The 21,877-nt window shown below is 47.0% G+C and overlaps 2 protein-coding genes and 1 non-coding gene across 3 annotated transcripts; 2 read left to right on the plus strand and 1 right to left on the minus strand.

Annotated features, from left to right (window-relative positions):
* Positions 1–12,963: 12,963 nt before the first annotated feature.
* LOC124701009 (metal transporter Nramp3) lies at positions 12,964–17,850 on the plus strand. Its single transcript, XM_047233072.1, has 13 exons — positions 12,964–13,112; positions 13,390–13,468; positions 13,552–13,592; positions 13,737–13,815; positions 13,919–14,023; positions 14,285–14,394; positions 14,626–14,807; positions 14,896–14,965; positions 15,193–15,366; positions 15,766–15,870; positions 16,832–16,963; positions 17,080–17,175; positions 17,272–17,850. The coding sequence occupies exons 1-13, from the start codon at positions 12,984–12,986 to the stop codon at positions 17,614–17,616; spliced, it is 1,647 nt and encodes a 548-aa protein (XP_047089028.1). The 5' UTR covers positions 12,964–12,983; the 3' UTR covers positions 17,617–17,850.
* A 196-nt stretch (positions 17,851–18,046) lies between these two features.
* LOC124701019 (probable alpha-glucosidase Os06g0675700) lies at positions 18,047–21,598 on the minus strand. Its single transcript, XM_047233083.1, has 4 exons — positions 21,360–21,598; positions 20,043–20,710; positions 19,723–19,953; positions 18,047–19,642 (listed from the first exon to the last, which is right to left on the minus strand). The coding sequence occupies exons 1-4, from the start codon at positions 21,563–21,565 to the stop codon at positions 18,114–18,116; spliced, it is 2,634 nt and encodes an 877-aa protein (XP_047089039.1). The 5' UTR covers positions 21,566–21,598; the 3' UTR covers positions 18,047–18,113.
* On the plus strand, positions 20,784–20,856 carry TRNAR-CCG. The gene has a single exon. It is a non-coding gene; the product is annotated as a tRNA-Arg (tRNA).
* Positions 21,599–21,877: the final 279 nt, after the last annotated feature.

A 21,877-nucleotide genomic window follows, 5' to 3' on the forward strand; every position in this document is an offset into this window, starting at 1 on the left:
AATCTTGGTTCTCCATGTGTATATGTCCTAAACAAACCTAAAAGAATGAAAAGTTACATTGGTGCACCCTGCGCGGAGAAATCTAGGGGGGTAGACCCGCGGGGCACACGTTCCGCTTGTTTTGGGGGAGGAGGGGGACAACGACCGCCGGAGCACCGGAACCCCACCAAACCTTGCATGTGGGCCTATGATATGTGTCAAAGTGTGGTGCAAGGTCTAACACTGCAAAAGTAGCTCCCCTAAACCCTAGACCCTAGCCCTAACCCTACACCTAACCCTAACCGAGTAGATCGAGCACACCCTCGATCATGTGATAATGGCTCGAGCTGCGGGTATGTATGTGCCAAAGGGTCCCAATCTTGGTTCTCCATGTGTATATGTCCTAAACAAACCTAAAAGAATGAAAAGTTACATTGGTGCACCCTCGCGCGGAGAAATCTAGGGGGTAGACCCGCCGGGACACTACGTTCCGCTCTTTTGGGGGAAGGAGGGGAGAACGACCGCCGGAGCACCGGAACCCCACCAAACCTTGCATGTGGGCCTATGATATGTGTAAAAGTGTGGTGCAAGGTCTAACACTGCAAAAGTAGCTCCCCTAAACCCTAGACCCTAGCCCTAACCCTACACCTAACCCTAACCGAGTAGATCGAGCACACCCTCGATCATGTGATAATGGCTCGAGCTGCGGGTATGTATGTGCCAAAGGGTCCCAATCTTGGTTCTCCATGTGTATATGTCCTAAACAAACCCAAAAGAATGAAAAGTTACATTGGTGCACCCTCGCGCGGAGAAATCTAGGGGGGTAGACCCGCCGGGGCACACGTTCCGCTCTTTTGGGGGGAGGAGGGGGAGAACGACCGCCGGAGCACCGGAACCCCACCAAACCTTGCATGTGGGCCTATGATATGTGTCAAAGTGTGGTGCAAGGTCTAACACTGCAAAAGTAGCTCCCCTAAACCCTAGACCCTAGCCCTAACCCTACACCAAACCCTAACCAGTAGATCAGGCACACCCTCGATCATGTGATAATGGCTCGAGCTGCGGGTATGTATGTGCCAAAGGGTCCCAATCTTGGTTCTCCATGTGTATATGTCCTAAACAAACCTAAAAGAATGAAAAGTTACATTGGTGCACCCTCGCGCGGAGAAATCTAGGGGGGTAGACCCGCCGGGGCACACGTTCCGCTGTTTTGGGGGGAGGAGGGGGACAACGACCGCCGGAGCACCGGAACCCCACCAAACCTTGCATGTGGGCCTATGATATGTGTCAAAGTGTGGTGCAAGGTCTAACACTGCAAAAGTAGCTCCCCTAAACCCTAGACCCTAGCCCTAACCCTACACCTAACCCTAACCGAGTAGATCGAGCACACCCTCGATCATGTGATAATGGCTCGAGCTGCGGGTATGTATGTGCCAAAGGGTCCCAATCTTGGTTCTCCATGTGTATATGTCCTAAACAAACCTAAAAGAATGAAAAGTTACATTGGTGCACCCTCGCGCGGAGAAATCTAGGGGGTAGACCCGCCGGGGCACACGTTCAGCTCTTTTGGGGGAAGGAGGGGAGAACGACCGCCGGAGCACCGGAACCCCACCAAACCTTGCATGTGGGCCTATGATATGTGTCAAAGTGTGGTGCAAGGTCTAACACTGCAAAAGTAGCTCCCCTAAACCCTAGACCCTAGCCCTAACCCTATACCAAACCCTAACCAGTAGATCAGGCACACCCTCGATCATGTGATAATGGCTCGAGCTGCGGGTATGTATGTGCCAAAGGGTCCCAATATTGGTTCTCCATGTGTATATGTCCTAAACAAACCCAAAAGAATGAAAAGTTACATTGGTGCACCCTCGCGGAGAAATCTAGGGGGTAGACCCGCCGGGGCACACGTTCAGCTCTTTTGGGGGGAGGAGGGGAGAACGACCGCCGGAGCACCAGAACCCCACCAAACCTTGCATGTGGGCCTATGATATGTGTCAAAGTGTGGTGCAAGGTCTAACACTGCAAAAGTAGCTCCCCTAAACCCTAGACCCTAGCCCTAACCCTACACCAAACCCTAACCAGTAGATCAGGCACACCCTCGATCATGTGATAATGGCTCGAGCTGCGGGTATGTATGTGCCAAAGGGTCCCAATCTTGGTTCTCCATGTGTATATGTCCTAAACAAACCTAAAAGAATGAAAAGTTACATTGGTGCACCCTCGCGCGGAGAAATCTAGGGGGTAGACCCGCCGGGGCACACGTTCACTTGTTTTGGGGGAGGAGGGGGACAACGACCGCCGGAGCACCGGAACCCCACCAAACCTTGCATGTGGACCTATTCTATGTTTCAAAGTGTGATGCTAGGTGTAATTCACCAAATGGTGCATGGCATGGATCCCGGTCGACATTCCTCACCTTCGGGCGATAACACTTAACGATTCTCGGACGTGTACGGTGAAGTGTCCCGCCGCGGGTATATCGGGGCTAGACTGTGCCAAAGGGTACCACACATGGTTTTCCATATGTCCATGGACTAAACAAACCTAAACCTATGAAAAGGTATATTGGTGGAACCTCGCGCGGAGAAATCTAGGGGGTAGACCCGCCGTCCCGCTGTTTTGGGGGGGAAGGAGGGGGACGCCCGCCGGAGCACCGGAACCCTGATATATGTGGGGGATGAGCATGGAGACTAATTTTGTATTTCACATAGTGTAATAAATAGTCATCAAAAAGAAAAACTAATTAACAAAATAAATATAAGTAGTAGATGAAATAAAATAGTTAGAAAAACAAATAAAATGTATATTGGCGCACGGCAAAGGGAGAAGCGCACGGCAAAGGACCCTTTGCCGTGCAAGCTAATTTCTCGCACGGCAAAGGGCGGGCACGGCGGTGCATTTTTTCCTTTACCGTGCGCTTGTTTCTTTGCCGTGCGGCTTGCGGGGACTTTGCCAGTCTTAAAATCTTTGCCGTGCGCTGCTCCCATTCTTTGCCGTGAGGAACTACTTTGCCGTGCGCCATTTCTTTCTTTGCCGTGCTATGTTTCTTTGCCGTGCGCTGCTCTCATTCTTTGCCGTGCATTTTTGCGTTGCCGTGGGCTCTTCTTGCTACGCACGGCAAAGAAATCTTTGCCGTGCAGCAGCTCACGGCAAAGCTTGGCTGCACGGCAGCGCCTGATTTTCCCGTAGTGCGGTCACCATGCTGCAGCGTTGGAATATTAGAAGAAGAAAAAATGACATCAGAGATGACATGGCTGAGCTGCATGATGTGTCAGGATATGATTGCTCAGACATGAACAAAAACTGTAGTAATTTGCTGGCATGGAGCTGAAACTGCCCAAGTGATGTGGCATGCTTGCATGTTGAGAGAATTACCCTTCGTGGGTTGCTCCTATTTCGTTGCGGCGTAAAGTATAGTCATTTTCGGTTAAAAGTGGGACAGTGGGCAATGTGTGAAATACAATTCTATTTGTAATAAACTACGATGCCAATCAGAAATTGTGTTGAATATATATTATCGAAACGGTACAAAAAAATCTATTAGATGACTAAGTGAGAGTAATTTGCATCATTACTATAGTAAAGTAAGTGAGAATACATATAAGTTACAGGTCGGATTTGTTTTTGACGGTAATAATCTCCATGCAATTGGTATATTCAACAATCTTTTCTACAAAGGCAAGAACAACCCAATGCATTTTACCTTCCAATAATGTGAGCATAATTAAATATTTGAGAGATACTAAAGGCAGTAAGATATTAAATGTAACCAGTTTATGTATATAACAGAAAGTTTCTCCTCTCCCTGAATCAAGCAGAAGAACACAGATTCAGATTACTAACATCTTTAGCCAAAATCAATATTGTGCTGCTATGAATATTGTTAACCACATGGTTCCTGAAATGAAGGCCGGGGCACAACCCTATTTTCTAAATAAGAAATGCGGCATCGTTGCATGAAGAGACAATAAAGAAGCTAGTCAGGAAACACTGATAAACCTTCAGTTCAAGAAAATTGGAGACATGTGAAACACCAAAATCCCTGGGCAGAAAAGGTAACTTTAGGTAGATTTACTAAGCGGCATCTTGTCGAATACCTACGGGGCAGAAGGACCATCACTAATCATATGCATCGGACATGAATGAGTTAGAAGAAATGAGCAACTAAAGATTTCATACAACATACAAAACAAAGAAAAGAGAGGAACACACATATGTAAGAGGGTACCTTTCTGGAGCCTCGCGGAGTGCTATTTCCGTTGATACTTAAGATTCAGCTGGACCAAAAAATGATGTTAACCATCAGAAACATGAAAATATATTGCCGGTCTGAGGCAGACCAGAGGTAGTACACCATGAATGGACATGGGGAAGCAGGGAAACAGAGGGTCGGTCATCCATCTGTCATGGGAGAGACGACGGAACTTCAAAATCGGCGGCGGTGTCCCGGGCAAAATCTGCTGGATATGTGAAATCTGGACCAGCGGAGGAAGAAACCGGAACATCTCTCGAGCAGGAGGCAGGAATGAGCTGTGAGGAGGATGGGAATGGAGCAGCTGTAGTATTTAAACTATAGAACAAACCTCCATTAATTATGGCTGCAGGCCTTTGCCTTCGATGTGGAAGACGAAAGAGATGGGAATCCATCAGTTTCTTCCGCACAATAGAAACGGGATCTGCTGGTGGAGAAGATAAAGAGGGAGATGGGAATCAATCAATGGAAGTAATTGGAGAGTTAGAGAAATAGTAATTGGCGTGTGCCTTTAAGACGGTGGCGGCGAAAGAAATTTTCCGAGCAGTGGTGGGGGAGAGATCGATGGGAGAGACAGAGTCGTGGCGAGGAAGAGGACAGCGTCGGCCGGTTCATGGGCCGGTGTCTGCCCATCTCGAGCAGGCGCGTCCTTCTGGCAAGCAAGAGCCATCGGTGGCTTCAGGCGTGTCCGTCTAGGCGAGTAAACTGGTGTCGTAAGCTGGAAACCAAGGGGAGGTGAAACCTTCTAATGTGGTGACGTGGCTTGTTGTAGGATCAGTAAAATGGGATCAACTATTAAGAAAAAGAAGATACCCTAGTATAGGCACCTCTCCCCATGAGCTTGGCCTCCCAGTGAAGACAAACAGTCAGCCTGGGAACTGCACAGGGCTTGGGCCAGACAGTTCACCTCATTCACGTCATTTCACATCAATTCACTTTAACGGAGGCAGCCTCAGCATAACCCCTATGACGCTTGTTTAGAGGGAACCCATACTAAGATACATAAACTTCCAGGTTAAGCCCTTACCCATAATCGAGATATTGTGGGGGTACTTGCAAAATTGGAATGGTATCGCATCCGAACCCAACCATCGGTTTTGTAAAATTCACCATGTCATTCACAAGTCATATTCACCTTCAAAATCTTTCAATAGAATGACTCATCATTCCAAGGTTTTCAAAGTCATTTCATTTCACCTGTTCCCATCTAGAGTAGTCAATTTTATTTGTTAGCACTAGCAACTAATCATGAGGGGTGCTATCTAGCTTTCATTGCTCTAGTCTAAATTTGATGATCTTGTTCTACTCTAGACCAAATGAATCATGAATCAAAAAGTAAACTTTGATAAACCAAAAGCAATAAAGCTTGTAAAGTAAAACTTGGGATGGGATCATTAAGCATAAAGTAAAAAGTGGTGGTGCCTTGCTCTTGTAGAGCTTTGCACTTAGCAAGAATATTAGCTTGCCTTGGTTGGTGTACTGATCAAAGTGGTCTTCTTCTTCCTGGAAGTAGACCTCCTCCTCCTGGTACTCCTCGGTACTAGCGTCTATAAACGAATACGAGGATACAATCACCAAACAATACCTAAGGTCTAGACTAATCACACAAATGGTTCATACCAATTATTCTAGTATCACCACATTATTCTCATGTTGGTTGACTTTGTGTTTCCTTTAAAGAAAAATAATTTCCTCTCATTACAAATATTAATCAGGGTTTCTATTTAATTCTTGGGAGAAATAATTTCCTCTCATTGAATCTTGTTTAAGATTTAATTTCCTCTAATAATAATGTATGACCTAGGTTGACCAAGGTCAACCTCTTCATAATCATCATTTGGGAAAATGATTTAAATGAGATGATGCACCTCATGCAATTTAATATCAACATAAATAATGATTTAAAATCATCTAATAATTCAATATGAGAGTTAATAGACCATGGTCTCTACCTCATGTAGAATTACTTGAGACAAAGATTTAAATGAGACCAATACATCTCATATGATTTAATAAGTAGTTTTGAACAATTTTAAATATTACTATGAGAATAACTTAATAATTTCAACTAGGAACATATGGGTCATGAAGACATGTGTCATTAACTCACATTGAATCACTTGGAGTAATGATTTAAATGAGATGCTATACCTCATATAGTTTAAATACTATTTTTGAAATAGTTTAAATGAGCTAGAAATGGCCATATAGCCAATATTTGAATCTAGCCCATGATCATATACAGTACTCATATCATATTTTTACATAATCAATTAGAGTATTTGAAAAGTGAATTACGAGAGTTGGAATCAACTCAAAAGCATTTATGGTTGATTTTTAATAATTGTTTGAAGTTTGAAAAGTTACTGCTTTGTTATTTTTACTATTCAAATTCTAAAACATATTTTGATTTGAATCCAGTGTGGTTGGATAAAGCATTTCATAAGCTTTCCAACAATATAATATTTGTCAAATTTGGTTTGGTGGATTTTATTCTATTTAAATTTGAACACAGCATCTGTGAGCAATTTGGAATAATTCAAAAATTCGAATTTCAATTAAGTGGGCTGGCGGGAAACGAAACTGGGCCTAATCCGCTAAAAACGCAAAGGCCAGCCCACTACGCGTCCATTACGCGTGGGCTGCCTGACATGATGGGGGCCACTCGTCAGCGGGTGGATCTTACCGAAACGGTACGCAGGGCTGAGAGACGTTGGATCAGATGCTGATCAAACGGTCGAGCGTCGTCGTCGGCGGCGGCGAGAAGCGGGCGCTGGCACGGCGGAGGTAGGGGGTCGACGGCGACCCTGGGCTCCGGCGATCAACGGCGTCGGTGCAGGACGACGTTGCGGACGATGAGGAAGCGACTGGTACAGACGGCGGCTCCAACGGTGGTCGGAATCAATGGCGTCCTTCTCAGGACCCCCGCGGGCTCCGGCGAGAAATTGGACGGCTGCGGGTGGCAATGCGGGGAGCAAGAGGTCGAGAGGGCTCAGGAGAAAGTGGGGAGTGGCGAGGTGTGAAGAAATCATCCAGGAGCGGCCTCCTTTTATAGCGGCGCGCGGTGGCCGTGGTGCTCGGGGCAGGTCGACGGTGACGACGGGGATGGAGGTCGCGCGGGGTCAGCGGAGTGGTTGCGCACTGTGGGCGACGTCGAGGCGAACCCAACGCGCGTCACGGAGAGGACGGGGGTGGACGGGAGCAGACAGTTGGCGTCGTGTACTAGCGCAGGTACCGCGGATGTCGTCGACGATGACGGTGGCTACCAGGTTCCCGCTGCCAGGTGGGCATGTCCATGGCGTTGCTGGTGTCACGAGTGTCCTACTGGCGCAAAGAGAAAGGGGAGGGGGCAACGGAGGTGACCAGGCGAGGTCGTGGCCATGCGCGTCTGTGGCGCTCACCATGCGCGCTCTGGCGCGCGTGGGCGTCTCTGGGCGTGCACGTCCCAGCGCGTGTGTGGCACCGTTGGCTCGAGCGACGTGTCTGGCACGCTCAGGGGAGTGAGAGGAAGCGAGGTGACAAGGTGGTGCATGCTAGAGTAGGTCAGAGGGGGAGAGAGCATGTCCATGCCATGCCATGCCACGGCATGGTTCATTTTAGTCAAAATGGTGATGATGTGAGGTACCCAACCTTGTCTATTATGCTTGGCACTAAGAAGAGGGGTCAGAGAGGTACTAGTGATGACCCAGGGCTGAGGAGGGAGGCTAAGATCCACTGTTTTTGTAGCATGTCTCAATTTCTCCATATTATGCACATCAAGTGCTCGACACAATGCCCGCAAGAAATTTATTTTCAAATTTTTGAATGAATTTTGGTAGGTTGTAAACATATAATAAATGAAGTCTACTGGTGGTGGTGGTGGTCAAATTTGAAGTGGTTTGCAAAAATTCAAAATGCACTTGATCTTCCATATGCTTCAATGTCTCTACTTTGCTTGATCATTATTTGAATTTGAGAAGGAATTTGCAGGGGTGGTTTTGGGCAAAATTATTCACCTTGATGTTGTCTTGGATGAGGTGCAAAGAGTTGGCAAAGTTTAGTTTAGAACTCTTCCAAAACAGGGGCTCAAAGAGAGCATCAGGTTAAAATTGTCAATTTTGACCATTAGTGCATGTGAGCTCATTTTGATTTCAAATTTGATTTGATTTGATTTTCTTTGATTCCAAAAGTGTTTATAAGTGTTTAGTAACCATCTCCAACCAATGGTGCAAGCCAAAATGGTCTAGGTTCAAGATTTGTAAAAATGGCCATATGCACATAGGTGTATTTCATATCTTTATTTCCTTTTCTTCATCTATGATCAAAGGTCATGGTTTAGGGTTTATTTAGTATTATATTGGTTTTGGTAAAGTTTTCAAACCATTTGGGCAAGGTAGAGGTGCTTAGGTCAAGTTTTGGTAAAAATGGCTAGGTGCCACATATGCTTCTATGCATAGGTTGAATTTCTTTTTATTTCTTTTTGTTTCACCTTGGTTTTGATTGAGGAAGTACTTGATTAGGTTTGTTGATGTTTTCAAAGCATTTAATCAAGGTAGAAAGGTCTAGGTAGAAGTTTTACCAAAACTAGTCATAGGCACATAGGCCCTTTTCTTATTTAATTTAATTTCTTTTATTTTGTTTATAATGGATGGTGAGAAGAGGGGTGAGGTTTAGGGTTTAGTGGGGTCTAGCAATGGTTCATCACTATTTAGAAAAGTAAGAATGTTATTAGTCAAGATTTGCCTACTAGGGCTATATGCCCCCATATGCCTTTTTATTTTATTTTAGTTCCTTCTTATTGGACCCTATTTAGTTTTGGGAAGGTTAGGGTTTAGGGTTTTAGAATTATGTTTAATGTAATAAACAAACAATCCTGGCAATATCACAACATATAAGCATGCTCGCTATGTACCAAACTTAATTTAATAAAAGTTTTTGTTGGTTCTCATTTTTGGAAAAAGGAAATTCTTTTTCTCTTTGTTTTAAATTTTTGGGATGTTACACTACGCCACCGTGGATGTGCTCGATGACGTGAAAGGCATGACGACCTACGATAGATTTCACACTTAAACTATGGAGCTGGTCAATCTTTAGCACTACCTAAATCCACTATGAAGCATAAAAATGGTTACATACAATCTTAATCCACCATCTACGAACTCAATCTAACACATATGCGGTTAGATCTACGCCCTTTTCCGTGCATATACATCTACCACATCCAGGGTTTGAGCTTTCTTACAGAGGGTCCAACAGAACATAGGTCGGCGAAGATGGAGAAGGCAAGCCGGACGACGACCGCCGCTCAGTTCCTCGTCACAGCCGGTGAAGAAGCTCCTGTCATCTCCTTGTATCTCAGAAGGGGAAGAGCTCAACTAGGGGGGAGGGGGGATTGGCAGATTTGGATTTGTGCAGTGAGATCGAGTAGAGATAAATAAGGGGTGAAATAAGGTCTGCGGTGACCGAAAATATCTCGCCACTTTTTCTTCGCACCGCCTACGCTTGCGCCATCTTCGCCATGCTCGTACACCGCATTCTCAAAAAAGCACGAGATGAGGGTGGATCCGGGGAAATGGCCGATTCGGGCGTTTCCCGGAGGTGCTTTGAGGGGCGTGCGGGCCACAACGTGGGCGTAGACTGGGCATCCAGTCGGTCCATTTTGTTATAAACGCGACAAGCAAATAACGAAGAAAGATAAAGGTAAACGCAGTGGAGACACAAGATTTAACGTGGAAAACCCCTTCCAACACAGAAGGGGAAAAAAGCACGGGCGCCAGCCAGCAAAACTTCACTATATCGGGAAGTGTTTACAAACGCCGTTGACGAGGGTGCTCCTCGACAATGCCCTCCGATTGGAGCTTAGGGTTGATAGAATCCTGTAGGCTGACACGAGACATCTGTTAACAGACAAGCGAGGAGAGCAATTTACCCAGGTTCAGGGCCCTCGATGAGGTAACACCCCTACGTCCTGCCTGTCTCATCTTGATTATGCGAATATTGGGTTACAATGGGGTGCCGAAGGTTTCGGTTGTGTTCTCGTCGAGAGGCTAAGTGCTACGGCGACCTAGCTCTGGATTTGCGGTGGCTAAAGTTGCTACGATTGATTGTGTCCCTCGGCAGCCCCTCTCCTGGCCCTTATAAAGGAGGCCAGGTCCCAAGAGATCTGCACGAGTACGACTAGGTTTACAAGAGTCCTAGTTCTAAACTTTCCTTGTTCAGTTCCTCTCCGTCTTGTTCTTCAAGGAATCTTCTTCGGCACCGACCTAGTGGCCCACCTTGTCATCGGCTTTCTTCATGGGCCTCCAGTTGGGCCGTACAGGATAGGGCAATAATAGTTACCCGAAGGGTAATGCCCACGTCAGCCGTGGGTTATCTTATAATCTGATAAACCCTAGTCGGCGGCTTACAAGATGTATATATAGGTGGTGCCAACGATCCGTACCGTACGCTACGCTTCGGCCCAAGCCTACCGACGACGGGCCTCGCTCCGCTCGTCAGAAGTTAGCCTCCCTTTAGCATATGAATTTGGATCACAATGCAACACGTTTTCTGGTCCCTAGGGTTTGTTTCAATATGTTGCGACCTACCTACTATCGCGCCCGAAGATCCATCCAGAGGGAAAATCCCAATAAATCTTAGCGGCGAAGAATGGATCCGGTTCACTAGAGGAAAAAATCTCAATGGGGGAGAGAGATGATACACAATAACTAGCTCAGGTGTCCCCATATCCATTATCTATGTCAACTTGTGGGGTGATGAGGATAAACATGAGAAAGGGGAGGAAGATCATGAGAGTGAGGAGGATGATGATGCATTTGCAGCTACCATGTTTGAGGATGAGGCATGTAACTTTACAGAGAACACCCCAGAACAAAGTATGGAAAAGCAATCAAGTCCTGGAGCAGCGCTGTCGCCGCTCGCCGGCATCCTCAAAGCGTCGCCGCCAAGGAATGGAGAGAATGAACTCGAACTCTTTCATCCGGCGAGAACCCACCCCCACTGGCAACCTTCTTGCCGCCGGGAACGAATCACTTGGCTGCAAGTAGGCGTCGAGCACCAGTAGGGACAGGGAGATACGGCTTTCAACTTATATGTTTTGTTTTGTGTCCATGCATATCTTATGGTGGTACTTGTTCAACATTGTCTTTTTCGGCCCGTGATCATTTTAGGTCCTTTGTCTAGATTTATATTTTCTTAGGTCAATTCATAAAGTTGAATTGTTTGCTTTAAAAACGTCATGGTTCATGTTCAGTCGCAATTTTGCCCACCAAGGAAACCGCCATCTTTGACCAAAATATGCTTATCGAGATAATCAAGTGGTAACGATGATCAATATAAATTCAGTCCCGCAAGAACGTAGGGTACTAGCTGGGTGGAATAAATCAACAAGGACAAAACAGAAGATTGTATATGGAGTAGTATATATCGAGATTTTCTCATGCAGAAACTGACAGCGGCAGTGACGGCACTGCATTCATGCCAAGACTTCGTGTTTCTGCAAGAACTCTTCGCCCCCTATCCGTAGGCCCGCTCGATCGGACGGCTGCCGGGGAGGCGAACGACGTGGACAAAACCTACTCGGATTGGACTCCGTTGGACCACGCGACCGAGAAGCCCCGGCGACTCCTGTTCTGCTCCTGTCAGAGGCGAGCGGGAGAAGAAGAGCCGGCGACGACGACGTCTCCGCCGCGCCCGCTCTATTGCCCCAGCAACCGCAGGTACGCCCCCTCACTCCCGGCCACGCGACTCGCGCCGCCCCCCGTCGGATCCGTGCACGTAACTCCTCTTCTCTCCGCGGCGGCCGCCGCCGCCCGCTGCCGATCTTGCGGAACTCTGTTTTTCTTCTTCTCGGTTCTGGGTTTACTTCTGCAATTCCTCTGGTGACCTCGCAAGTCGCTCGTGATCGCTTTTCCCTTCCCCGTTTGTTTCCTCCAGGAGACGGAATTTCTGCTAGGAATCCTGGAAAGAGATTCATCACGCATGCATGCAAAAGGCCAAGACCCGCCCTTAATTTCGGTCCCGTGATTACTGATTAGCTCACACCTTATAAACTCAAAAGCAAGCATTTTTAGCTTTGCGATATAGCTAGTGATCGAGTGTCATCCTCCGTAGCCAGATTCCTTAACTCTCGTGGGCGGCTAATCCATCTTTTTGTTCGTGGCGTCTCAGATTGATGACCTCATGCCACTTACGGTTAAGCCACTCTAAACCCCTTTCCATTATTTTACTTCCCTCTTGCCACATGCCCGTAGGATCCTGTTCCATTTGTTTAGCTGTACGTATGGGGATAAAGGAGTACGTTGAATCGAAGCTTGCATTTCAATACTGGCCACCGCTAGTAGAAGATATCATCGACTGTTGTTATTTCTATATATATTCCCCGATCGATGCTGCGTTGGTAATCACACGTTAAGTGTCTTTACCTCCACACCGTCCAATTTGCTCAGACGAATATTATCCTCCCGTCTAAAGTAGACGTCTTTGGCTCAACCTTCGTCCCTATTGCCCGATCGATTAAGATTGGTTGAAACTGCTACTTTTGTGCACATGTGTACTGTATCTTTCCTGCTGTCCACTGTTCTCTGGTCTTGATGTTCGTTTAACTTATCTTATCGTGCTAGTGGCTATGGTTCTTGCTATCCTACACACTAGGCATATTCTCGGTACTTAAGCCAGTGAGTTAGCGTCATTGCAAAGCGTACCTATAAATAACTGGCCCCTGTTGTATTGTGTTTGCAGCACATCGGCTTGAGCGTCCTTGGGAGAGAGTAAGATGAGTGGACCGAGGCAATGCTCGTCGCAGCCGCAGTTTATGACTAGCGCCGGGAACAATAACCTCTCCAATGGAGCCGGCACCCCTCTTATCGACACCATAGATGTTGATCAGATTGTTATTTCTGAGGTATGCAGCATGTGCTTGAAGCTTTTATAGTTCTTGATTGGTTTTGGAAAAATAAAGAACAAAAATATTGCCATGGCAGTTGATTTGCATGCTTTACTAGCTAGGCTCATTCGTTCATTCGAAAAAATAATTCTTACATGTGGATCTGATGTCGTGACATGTATAGAATTTGCAGTTTTTAACCTGATGCCCCAAATCAGTTTGTTTGCTGACTTTATTTCCGGATGCTCGATCCAGATGAAGAAAACTAATTGTTGCTTGTTTTGTCCTATTGCAGAAAACTAGTTGGAAGAACTTATTTTCATACATAGGGCCCGGATTTCTCGTGTCTATTGCGTATATTGATCCTGGCAATTGTAAGATTAGATCTATGTATTGCTAATTTCAACTAATTTGCTATCGTTGTCAGCTCACGATCAATAAAATTGCTCTCTTGCAGTCGAGACGGATTTACAGGCTGGAGCACATTACAAATATGAGGTGCATCCTTTCTTCTCTTGTCTCTAGCATATTTTGGGTACTGTCCATCCTATCTTTCCTTTAAAGTAGGGAACTCTATAGACCAAACTTGCTATGTCATGATCATCTCTACAAGGAACCATAACTATCTTCTTTTGGTTGCAGCTTCTTTGGATCATACTTATTGCGTCCTGTGCTGCACTTGTAATCCAGTCACTTGCTGCCAGCCTAGGGGTTGTGACTGGTCAGTATTATGAGATATGCAGCACTAGCACTTCTTTTGCTGTGCGTTTTTGTTTTTCATGTGAATGTTGCTGATGTATTTTATAACTTTCGCTATATCATAGGGAAGCATCTTGCTGAGCACTGCAGAGCCGAATATCCCAAGGTCACAAATTTCATCTTATGGATTCTCGCGGAACTGGCTGTAGTTGCATGCGACATCCCTGAAGGTATTAAAATGTGTAAAAATTGACCTTCTTCCGCACTCGTTGCATTTTTAACTGAATTGCAAAGCTACCTGGATTCAATATTTTAGACTTTTCGGGATATCGCAGATGATGTCATACCATAAACCAAATCTAAATTAAAAGGGCAGTTTGTGATGTGAAAACTGTCAGTTAAAGTTGCATATAACAGACATATGCAACTTTATGTGGACTCTGTTGTATTTTTTTATCTAATTAGCTTTCGTGTTTTCCTATTTGTTTCAGTAATTGGAACTGCTTTTGCTTTGAACATGCTCTTCAAAATCCCGATATGGTGTGGTGTTCTCATAACTGGGCTCAGCACTCTGATGCTCCTGTTCCTACAACAATATGGGGTAATAACATGTTATGTTTTCTTTCGAAATATTTCTCACAAGTTAGTATTTTTTTCCCATAAAGTTTCGACTCCATAGGCAATTTATTTTTGACTTTGATGGGGTAATATGTTTGTTGTCACTTGTGATATAACAAAATCACTATTTAAATCTGCTTCTAGTGCGTTCATTCACAAGCAGTGTTTGCATTTGTCTTGTTTCTCATGTTGCACATTGATTTCCTTTGTACAGGTCCGTAAATTGGAATTTCTGATAGCATTTCTGGTATTTTTAATAGCAACATGTTTCTTGGTTGAGCTTGGATATTCTAAACCAAATTCTTCAGAAGTTGTGAGGGGCCTTTTTGTTCCTGAAATTAAAGGAAATGGAGCTACAGGTCTTGCTATCTCACTCCTTGGTGCTATGGTGATGCCGTAAGTTTCATATACCCTCGGTTCCCTCAAACATTTTTATAAATTTTATCATCAGACCTTTTTCATGTTTTTGATAAAAAAAATGCAGGCACAATCTTTTTCTCCACTCAGCATTGGTACTATCAAGAAAAGTGCCACGGTCAGTTCATGGGATCAAAGTAATCTACCTTTACCTTAACCCATTGTGTTAATCATACTCTTAATTTGATATCCTATGTTGACCATGGTTCGAAAAGGCAAAATCCTATGTTGACCTGGATTTTTCAAACCTTGCTGGTCTGCTCTGCTAAATTGACTCATACAGTCAATTTGTTCATAGCACTCTTTGTTACTAATTTCAGAAATACAAACATGAAGTTAACATACATTTTCTACCTTATTGCAGGAAGCCTGTAGATTCTATATGATTGAAAGTGCATTTGCCCTCACAGTAGCCTTTCTGATCAACATATCTATCATATCTGTCAGTGGTGCTGTCTGCAGTTCAGATAATTTGAACCCTGAAGATCAGATGAATTGCCAAGATCTAGATCTTAACAAAGCTTCATTCTTGTTAAAGGTTGGTCAGATAGTTATGGTTTTTGTATTGTTGTATTAGCTGACAGTTTAGGATATGTTGTTCATTCTGTGGTGGAAACTGTATGGTTTTGACAGAAGTTTAGTGCTGATTAGGTAGACTTTTGTTGAAAAACATTGTTGTATATATATATCATGTGCTAAGCTGAGCATTTGCATGAGTATGCAAAAACCTCTCTGATGCATTTTCTTATTTCAACAAATATGAAACACTTTCTGACAAAAATGCATTATGCCTTACTATGAGGATTTGAGTTTTACTAAATTTACATAGAAGTATAGCTCATGCATTAGGAGCTCTCAAATAGACTTGCTAAGTCCCTTATTTCAGTATATGTTCTGATCTGTTTTTTTTTTCTTTTCCTTTTGTCTGTTGCTGTAGAATGTCCTCGGAAATTGGAGCTCAAAGGTGTTTGCGATTGCATTGTTGGCATCTGGCCAGAGTTCTACAATTACTGGAACTTATGCAGGACAATATGTCATGCAGGTTTTTTATAATCTCTTCTATTACTATCTTGTAAAACGAAAAGTTAAATTGCACACTATATCTTGTTCCAATGCATGAAGACTCAACCACGTGTGTGATTGTTAATGCCATTAGTATCTTACTGAGATTTATGTAGGTTCATGGTGAAAATAATTGTAGGAAAAAACATTATGGCCCATTTTGGAGCTCCGTTTTTCTGAAGTATTATGGGAATACTGCAGTTTCCAAACATAATAAAGTATTGAATACTTCAAGGTGTTTGGTTCCAAGTAATACAGTGGTTTTGGAAACTAAAGTATCTCCAAAACTACATTTTTTTTTAAGTATTAGAAACTTCACTTCCGACCACTTTTTTCCTAAATGGAGAAATTTGCTCGTGCCCATGGTAAACCGCATCTCCGGTTCTCCCTGTTATCCAGGGCCAGATTACCGTGATAGATGGATCGTACTAGTAGCAGAATTTGAGGTAACACATTATTTATAGGTGTAATAATTAGTTGCAGCTAAAACATTCAAAGGGAACTCACGGAATGACCATCAATGCAACAGCCATGGAAGCATCTAACCGGTCTTCCAACGAAATAATCGGCCGAAGGGACGCTAAAACAATATTTTCGAAACGCCTTGCAGTTTTGGCCAAAACTGAGAAATACTACCGTATCAAGATACTGCAGTATTCCTCCCCCGTGCACCCAAAAACTTCAGTTTTGTAATACTTTGTTGCCAATGTATTTTTTTTCTTCTATTCCAGATATTCCAACTTTTCTTGTTTAAATAAATTTTGAAGAAAATGGATATGAAAGTTACAGAACTTTAAGATCTAGAACTGCTAGTGCAAGCTTAATTGTCTTGTTTTTAGATACTCTGTTTATGTCTTTTACCTGCAAAATAAAAAGATCATATTCCACATGTATGAATTGTCATATAACAGCGGATAAACTTTACTCGTTTCTTAATCTAGGGGTTTCTGGATCTGCGAATGACGCCCTGGTTAAGGAACCTTCTAACTAGGTCCTTGGCAATTGTGCCTAGTCTGATTGTGTCACTAATTGGTGGCTCCTCAGCAGCTGGGCAGTTGATTATCATTGCATCGGTAATTCCATCACTCTGCTGATAATCTTTATAGCATACTTCAGAGCACATTGAGGTCACACGTTGTTTGTTTCCCTATTCCAATTTTAGATATTAATTTCTCACTGTTATATGCAGATGATACTATCCTTTGAGCTTCCTTTTGCTCTAGTACCACTCCTTAAATTCACTAGTAGCAAAACAAAGATGGGACAGCACACAAATTCAAGATTCGTAAGTCGTTCACCCCCATAACTTGGATATACACAACAATTTTGCAGCGATCCCATTACTCATTATGATTTAAATCTAACTGGCACTTCAATGCAGATTACTGTGCTAACATGGGTGATCGGTTCTTTTATCATGATCATCAACATCTATTTCCTGATAACAAGCTTTGTGAAGCTGCTCCTCCACAGTGGAATGTCCACAGTCTCCCAAGTATTCGCAGGAATCTTTGGGTTCCTCGGCATGCTCATATATATCGCTGCAATTCTCTACCTCGTCTTCCGGAAGAACAGGAAGTGCACCTTGCCATTGCTAAAAAATGATTCCACGCTCGGAGGCGCAGTCCATGCCGAGGGAGAAGGTTCTCAGCTGGGTCATCTTCCCCGGGAGGATATCTCCAGCATGCAGCTTCCTCATGAGCGGCCTGTGTCTGAGCTGCAATGAGGAAACTATATATTGTTTCTGATGAGGACGGTGGAGTAGCTGCATAGTTGAAGAGCTAGGTGTCAGGTATTGACGTAGATAATCCTAGTGGTTTATATAGTGGCCAAATCAACCTTTCAATCGAAAAGGGATAGATAGTAGCAGCAAATAATATTCCCCATATCATTGATTCTATACAAGTGGATTGTTATTATCTAAAATTCTATATAAAGGAATAAAAGGCTTCTTGCAACATCAAATGAGTGCTAATGATGGATTTTCATTTATCAAGAATGCAGCAGCGTCTGAGTCATCTCAAGGTGAAAAATGTTTACCTTCCGTGCACACTGACCATTTGTTATACAAGAATTGCTTCACATATGAAAGTTAATGTAGTACTAAATTGCTAGAAGGATCAACTAATTGATGCCTTGATGGTGCCACATATATATTTGGGCTTCAATTTCTTGTCTTTATTCAATCCAATCTTATACACCAATGCTCAAACTGTCTAAAGCTTAATAGGACATGGCGACCTTCAGCTCGAATTCCTCTCCGACGACGAGTGACAGACCGCCGACGTCGGCGGAGCCGAGTCCTCCTCTGCTCCTGTAACTGGTGCTGACTGCCCTATTCGCCTGCACCGCCGCGCCGTTGACATAGACGGCGAAGTTTTTGGGCGGCTCTGTTGACTGGAGCCCCATGATCACCACCTTGCTGATCACCAGGGTCCGGCTCGGCGCGTACGAGTTGTGCACCACCTGCGACCTCAGCCTGATCTTGCCGTAGCTCCACGTCGCGCAGCTGAACTTCACCAGGCTGAACTCGCTTCTTGCCCCACCCATCTCCGGTGACTCGCCGTCGTCCAGGAACAGGTCCCCGGCGGCCATGCCGTCCTCCGCGAGCGCGACCACGAGGTGGAACGGCGTCCGGCGAGCCTGGGCCGTCGTCATCGCGCTCTGCTGCAGCGGCAGGATGCTGCCGCCGGCAACGTGCACGTACGGCGAGTCCGGCAGCGCAGGGAGCGTCACGCGCTCGCCGGAGCGCGTGTCGACGGCGAGCGAGTGGTTGTAGAGGCAGAACCACCTGCCGGCGGGGAAGTATGCGTCGACGGTGGTGGCGCCCTGCTCAAGCACCGGCGAGACGAGCACGCCGCGGCCGAGCAGGAACTGCCTGTCCACGCCGTACGTGGTGACATCCTCCGGGTAGGAGAAGAAGAGCGGCCGCGCGATGGGCGCCCCCGTGGTGTGCGCCTCGTGCATGAGCGTGTACATGTACGGGAGCAGCCGGTACCGCAGCCCGAGCGACTTCCTCGCCGACGCCGCCACCGACGCCCACAGGTACGGCTCTCGCCGGACGGTGCCGATCGCCGAGTGGTCCCTGGCGAACGGGTAGAAGGCGCCGAGCTGGATCCACCGCCCGCAGAGCTCCTCGGTGGTGTCGCCACCGAAGCCACAGATGTCCGCGCCGATCATGGGCACGCCGAAGAGGCCGAAGCTGAGCATGGTGTTGATGGAGTACCGGAGGTCGGTCCAGCTCGCGGCATTATCGCCAGTCCAGTGCGCCGTGTACCGGCCGGAGCCGACGAACGTGGACCTGCTGAGCACGAACGGCCGGCGGCCGGTGTCCCGGAGCAACGCGTGGTTGGTGGCGCGGGACTCGAGCAGGCCGAAGAGGTTGTGCGCGTCGTACTCGGAGACGCCGCCGTAGTGCACTGCGGAGGCCGGCGTGGTCTTGTTGTTGATCGGGCGGTGCACGCCGCTGTTGTTGATCCGGTAGGGCGGGTCGTCGAGCGCGTTGAGCGGGACCGGATCGTAGAAGTTGGAGATCTCGTTCATGTCGATCCACAGCCCGTCGACGGGGATGGTGCGCCGGAAGATGGAGATCTCCTGCGCCCAGAACTCGGCGGCGCGCGGGTTCATGAAGTCCGGGAAGTAGACGTCGCCCGGCCACACGTTGCCGAGGAAGTTTGTGCCGTTCCGCTTCAGGAAGATGTCCTGCTGCATCCCACGGATGAACGTTCCGTAGGTCGGGTCGATGCTGATCCCTGCACATGACCAGATCGATCAGCCACCATTCTTCGTACTGTACATTTGATCGAACTCTTGCTTGCCGTTGTATACGTACCTGGGTCTAGGATGAGGACGTATTTCTGGCCGTTCTGGTGGAGGCGGTCGACGAACGGGCGGAGCTCGGCGAAGCTGAAGTTGGCCGGATTGAGGGTGAAGTCCTGGAACTTGTTCATGTAGTCGATGTCCGTCCACATCACCTCCAGCGGGATCTTGGCCTTGGCATAGCCGGCCACCACGCCCTTGAGGTCATCCACGTTCAGGTATCCGTACCTGCACTGGTGGAACCCTGCAGCGCCATGCCACACTCGTTCAAGAAACAGAGGAATGTGCAGAGTACAAGATGACGAGAAGGATGCAATGTTAAAGGTCGCGTACCAAACGACCAGTACGGCATGGGGGCAGGCCGGCCGACGAGCTGGGTGTACTGGTCGACGACGGCGAGAGGGGACGGGCCGGCGAAGAAGTAGAAGTCGAGGACGCCGCCGATGACCTTGTAGGTGACGCTGGAGCCGCCGTAGAGGACGTCCATGCCGTTGCTGTTGAGGAGGAGCACGCCGTGCGCGGCTCCCGGGGGCCGCACGTCCATGTAGAAGGGGTGCGAGCCGTAGAGGTTGAGGTCGACGTTGGAGGCGGCGATGTCGGCGGTCCAGAGCGTGAAGGTGTCGTTGTGGCGCAGCCGGAAGCTGCGCTTGGTCTGCTCGCCCAGCCCGTACAGCGACGCCCGGCCCGCCGGCAGCGCCGACGTCAGCTCCAGGTACCGGTCCTTGAAGACGAGGGTCGGGGAGGTGTCGAAGAGCACGTCGCCGGTGGAGCGGCGGGACACGGTGAAGCGGAATGGCGAGGCGTGGATGGTGAGGACGAGGTCGGAGCCGGCGGTGGACAGGACGCGGGTGCGCGGCGGCGAGGAGGCGGAGCTGTCCTGGCGTGGCGCGTCGAGGTGGACGTCCTCCGGTGCGGGGCGCGGGATGATGTCCTGCGGCACCTCCCATCGCGGGTGGTCGGCGTCGGTGATGCGGACGCGCAGCCGGGTGTCCGTCTCCAGGCTGCAAATGGCATGACAAACGAAAACGGTAAGAGAAGTGATACAACTGTAGATTACGAAATTATCAACGAAGTGGTCGCATGGCCTAATGGATAAGGCGCTCGCCTCCGGAGCGGGAGATTCTGGGTTCGAGTCCCAGTGTGATCGTTTGATCCTCACAGCACTTCACCCTTTTTGGGTGTCCGTTAAGTTATCTTTTCGCCATGTACCCCAACAGTCTTCTCTAGCACTTAATGTCTGGTACGTAGTCCTAATCATTTCACAAAATCAACCCTAATCTTACAGAAACATGAAGAAATCACAAACAATTGAGATCTTTTCCTGAAGGCTGAAGCGATACTAATTCCAGCCCCTCCCAAATACTCTATCTCTGTACTCCCTACATTACTCTACACACTAAAAAAAAAAAAAAAAAAAAAATGAATTAGTGCTAGGAGGAACTAGACACTAAATGATATAGTAGAAGCGGGACCTCGGCATGAGAATTCCAGAAATTCGTTCTACGGCGGATTCGAACTCTGGTCGTTGGGGTGCGCCACTGCGACCCCAACCACTGGGCTATGCCCAACTACACTGTGTGATCACAACTGGTCGGTGATCAGGAAGCTAAAGCTCATCATACCCCAACCAATGGTGCTAGTTCAACTTGCCTTGCAGTGAGGGAGAGCCTCTGCACGTGAGGCCCGAGCTCCGCGAGCGCCGGCGCATCGCCGGCGAGCTCCAGCCGCGCCGACAGCGCGCTCCCCGACCCGGCCACCGACACGACGTCGTACCCGCAGCAGTCATCGCCCCGCGCCACGGCGAGGGTGCCGACGGCGAGGAGGATCAGGAGGAGCGCAGAGCGCGGCGTCGCCATCAGAGAACGCACGCGAAGCCAAGACGACACTGGTGTGTGTCTGTGCAAGAGCGTAAGGAAGCCGGCAGCTGCAGGCCAGCTGAATAATCAATACGGGACGGGATACGCGCCAGTATAAATAACCAGTGGCGATCGATCGATCAATCAATCGGACAGGGATCGATAGCGACTTTGTCGGTGTGGAGTGTGGACTAACTCTCGAAATCGTTCCGGCCAGCTGGGGAAAAATATTGCTCGCTTCTTCAGAAACAGCACCGCGATACGGATCATCAGTTTTTCAACACTTTCTTTTTAATAGAATCTTGCAGACGA

Source organism: Lolium rigidum, chromosome 1 (assembly GCF_022539505.1).
Source record: "Lolium rigidum isolate FL_2022 chromosome 1, APGP_CSIRO_Lrig_0.1, whole genome shotgun sequence".
Taxonomy (NCBI): Eukaryota; Viridiplantae; Streptophyta; class Magnoliopsida; order Poales; family Poaceae; genus Lolium; species Lolium rigidum.

Coding starts and splice junctions, on each gene's coding strand:
- LOC124701009 (XM_047233072.1), top strand. CDS start 12,984: ATGAGTGGACCGAGGCAATGCTCGTCGCAGCCGCAGTTTATGACTAGC. Junction 13,113..13,389: donor ATCAGATTGTTATTTCTGAG/GTATGCAGCATG, acceptor GTCCTATTGCAG/AAAACTAGTTGGAAGAACTT. Junction 13,593..13,736: donor GAGCACATTACAAATATGAG/GTGCATCCTTTC, acceptor TTTTGGTTGCAG/CTTCTTTGGATCATACTTAT.
- LOC124701019 (XM_047233083.1), bottom strand. CDS start 21,565: ATGGCGACGCCGCGCTCTGCGCTCCTCCTGATCCTCCTCGCCGTCGGC. Junction 19,954..20,042: donor CATGCCGTACTGGTCGTTTG/GTACGCGACCTT, acceptor ATGGCGCTGCAG/GGTTCCACCAGTGCAGGTAC. Junction 19,643..19,722: donor CGTCCTCATCCTAGACCCAG/GTACGTATACAA, acceptor GGTCATGTGCAG/GGATCAGCATCGACCCGACC.